This window comes from Parus major, unplaced genomic scaffold, assembly GCF_001522545.3.
Source record: "Parus major isolate Abel unplaced genomic scaffold, Parus_major1.1 Scaffold1064, whole genome shotgun sequence".
Lineage (NCBI taxonomy): Eukaryota > Metazoa > Chordata > Aves > Passeriformes > Paridae > Parus > Parus major.
This window is the reverse complement of record NW_015379933.1, coordinates 1-2,598: the sequence shown is the minus strand read 5'-3', so window position 1 is coordinate 2,598 and position 2,598 is coordinate 1. Positions and strand designations below refer to the sequence as shown.

Here is a 2,598-nt window from a genome sequence, read left to right as displayed (position 1 = left end):
AAAATTGTTGCAACATCTTGTAAATTTTATTATTGTTTGTGTTAGACAGGGCTCCTCTTTGTGACTTTGTTGTGACAAGGGCTCAATCAGGACCACAGCTCTGTGGTTCTTGAGACCATCAGAGAGGCATTGAGAGGCATTTCAGGTCAGACCTGTGTGAGCTTGATTTTGTTGAGTCTGAGCCAGTGGGTTGTCCTGCAAACACTTGACTTTGCAGGGCAGCAGATGTGAAATTATTACAGATCTTATTTCAATAATGGGACAATTAATTTGGGACCATTTCAAGGGCAAAATAAGAGAAGGCCTGAGATCTGAATCTTAATAGCTTTGTTAATGTTCACTTACAGAGAAGTCTGGGAAGTGAACTGGTTTAACATTTTCCATTAAAACCCCAGACAGGCAAAATTGATAGATGGAGCACACTATTTTTCAGGTTTTTTTTGAAGTAAAGATGACAAAGGGATCTCCTGAAACTTATTTGATCTGAAGTGTCACTGGCATGTTTATTGCAAGGATCGAAACCATTAAACTATGTAGCTTGCTGATTCTGGAACTATATAATCACAATTATGCAAAGCTGGTTGGTTTTTTTTTTTCAATCATATAAGTGCTTCTTACCTTTTTCATTAATTTATCAAGGACATCATGGCTCTGGTAGTGTTACCTTTGAATGGGTATACTGCAAGAATTAATGCAAACGTACTGTTTCGCTCTGGCCATATCCTTCATGGATATCCAGCCCTGTCTGGATTTTCCACTTTGCATACACTTCAGGATTGAGTGCTTCCCCTCCAGTTACACAGTGTTTCAGACTCGGGAACTTGTACCTTGAGAGGAAGAGCAAATGAAATGATTCTCTTAACTCCTAAGAGCAGTGAGCAACCTTAACTGATAAGACTTCCTTGGCTTTCCAAGTACACCTAAAACTATAGGAAGACAGAGCCTGAGCTCTCTCCCTGGGTTGGCTTTTGTCAGGATGAAAGACCTATGTGACAAGAATAAGTACCTTACCAAAGACGTGAAAACTCCTTAGGAACCCATTCTCACAATCTGGGTATTTCACAGAATAACAAACTGGTGGGAACACCTACCAAATAACTCTCAGCATGTGAAACTCCTCTAACTGCTCCCTTCATTCTCAAGCATGTGAGAACAACTCCACTGTACTCCTGATCCAATGCTGCCTAAAACATTGACTTAAATAGAACTGTGTTTCCTAAGTTCAGAGGAAGTGACAACTTAAAAAACCCCTCCATTGTTTCCTCTGTGCTGCCTTTCCAAAGACCCAGTCCTGACACTCAAGTAGCACACTGTGTGACTAATTATTCTCACATTTCAAAACTGGCAGCCTTCTTTACTGAGAGCAAGCTGTGCTAGTTAGGTTTCCTTTAACTGAAAAAGAGAATTCAGGAAGCTAAGGAAGAAAGCATGCAGAGCTGTCCCAGCATTACAGCCCAGCCTCCCTCCCCTCCCTGCTGTACCTGCTCACATCATGTTGGACCAGCATGCGGAAGGCGGTGGGAGCCGTGCAGAAGGCAGTGATGGGGTATCTTGAGAGTGTCTAGAAAAACAGGAAGTTATTTATTTGAAAAGAAAGTGTAATGCTGGGTCTGACCTTGTGAATGTGCAGGTGATGAACACAATTTACATGCTCAAATGTCTGCAAGATGAAAACCATAAAAATGCTGTACGAGGCAGTCCAACTCCTGTAGAAAATATGTAACTTTCTGTCCAAAAAAAGTCACTCATGTAAGTGAAGGACTGGTAAGAGCAGTAGTTCCAATTAAGGTTTTTTTTGGGTTTTTTCAAGATGTCTGTGTCCCAGGCTCAAGCCTAATTAGTGATAGGGAACTAAACCAGAGCTTTAAAATTAACTAAACCAGTATTCTTGGGAAAATGAAGGTTTCTGCCCTGCACAAGAGGCCAGTGTTGAGGAGAATCATCCAATTGAGTGGTTTTGAAAAACAGCTGGGAAGAAGAATAGGCATTCTGGTACCTTTGGATTGCCTGGAATGTGGGGATTACTCACCTCTGCAATAACTTCTGGTTTAAACTGTGGCATATTGTGTACAAAGACACAGGATCCACAGATCCAAGGTGAAAAAACACTGCCATAGGATGATTTTGCCCAGCCAGTATCAGAGGTATTCCACATTATATCTGAAGGAGTCAAGTTCAACCAATACCTGATGAGAAAGCAGAGGTGAAAAAAACTTTCAGGGAAAGTAGATCAATACCAAGCCCCAGATTTAATCTGAAGTGTAACTTTTAAGGTATAATGAAACATCCTTAGGTTGATTTGGTTCTCAGGGAATGTTCACTTGACTTCCTCCAGTGTGGCTGCAGGGACAATTTCCTTATTGCTCTTCTGCTTTCAGCCCTGCAAGTGATACCACTCTGCACATGATGAGTTCAACTGGACCTCCTTTTAATAATAAGGGTTTTACAATAAGAGGGGAAAGATGAGGAAGATGCAAATTTTATGTCATGAAATTTTACTACATTTACTGGAATTTTATGGTCACATGTTCAGTTTAATGGTGATCAGTCACTTAATCAGGACCCTGGGAGGAAATGCAAGGTCAAACCTGCCAGTGG

General features: G+C 41.0%; 1 protein-coding gene across 1 annotated transcript; it reads right to left on the bottom strand.

The window, feature by feature from the left end:
* Positions 1 to 6: 6 nt before the first annotated feature.
* Positions 7 to 2,573, bottom strand: LOC107199561 (acyl-coenzyme A synthetase ACSM3, mitochondrial-like). The gene is made up of 3 exons (XM_015616881.3): positions 2,030 to 2,573; positions 1,482 to 1,561; positions 7 to 827 (listed from the first exon to the last, which is right to left on the bottom strand). Exons 1-3 carry the CDS (start codon positions 2,153 to 2,155, stop codon positions 689 to 691), a joined length of 345 nt encoding a protein of 114 aa, XP_015472367.1. The 5' UTR covers positions 2,156 to 2,573; the 3' UTR covers positions 7 to 688.
* Positions 2,574 to 2,598: the final 25 nt, after the last annotated feature.

Coding starts and splice junctions, on each gene's coding strand:
- LOC107199561 (XM_015616881.3), bottom strand. CDS start 2,155: ATGTGGAATACCTCTGATACTGGCTGGGCAAAATCATCCTATGGCAGT. Junction 1,562..2,029: donor AACCAGAAGTTATTGCAGAG/GTGAGTAATCCC, acceptor CTGTTTTTCTAG/ACACTCTCAAGATACCCCAT. Junction 828..1,481: donor GTCCAACATGATGTGAGCAG/GTACAGCAGGGA, acceptor CTTCCTCTCAAG/GTACAAGTTCCCGAGTCTGA.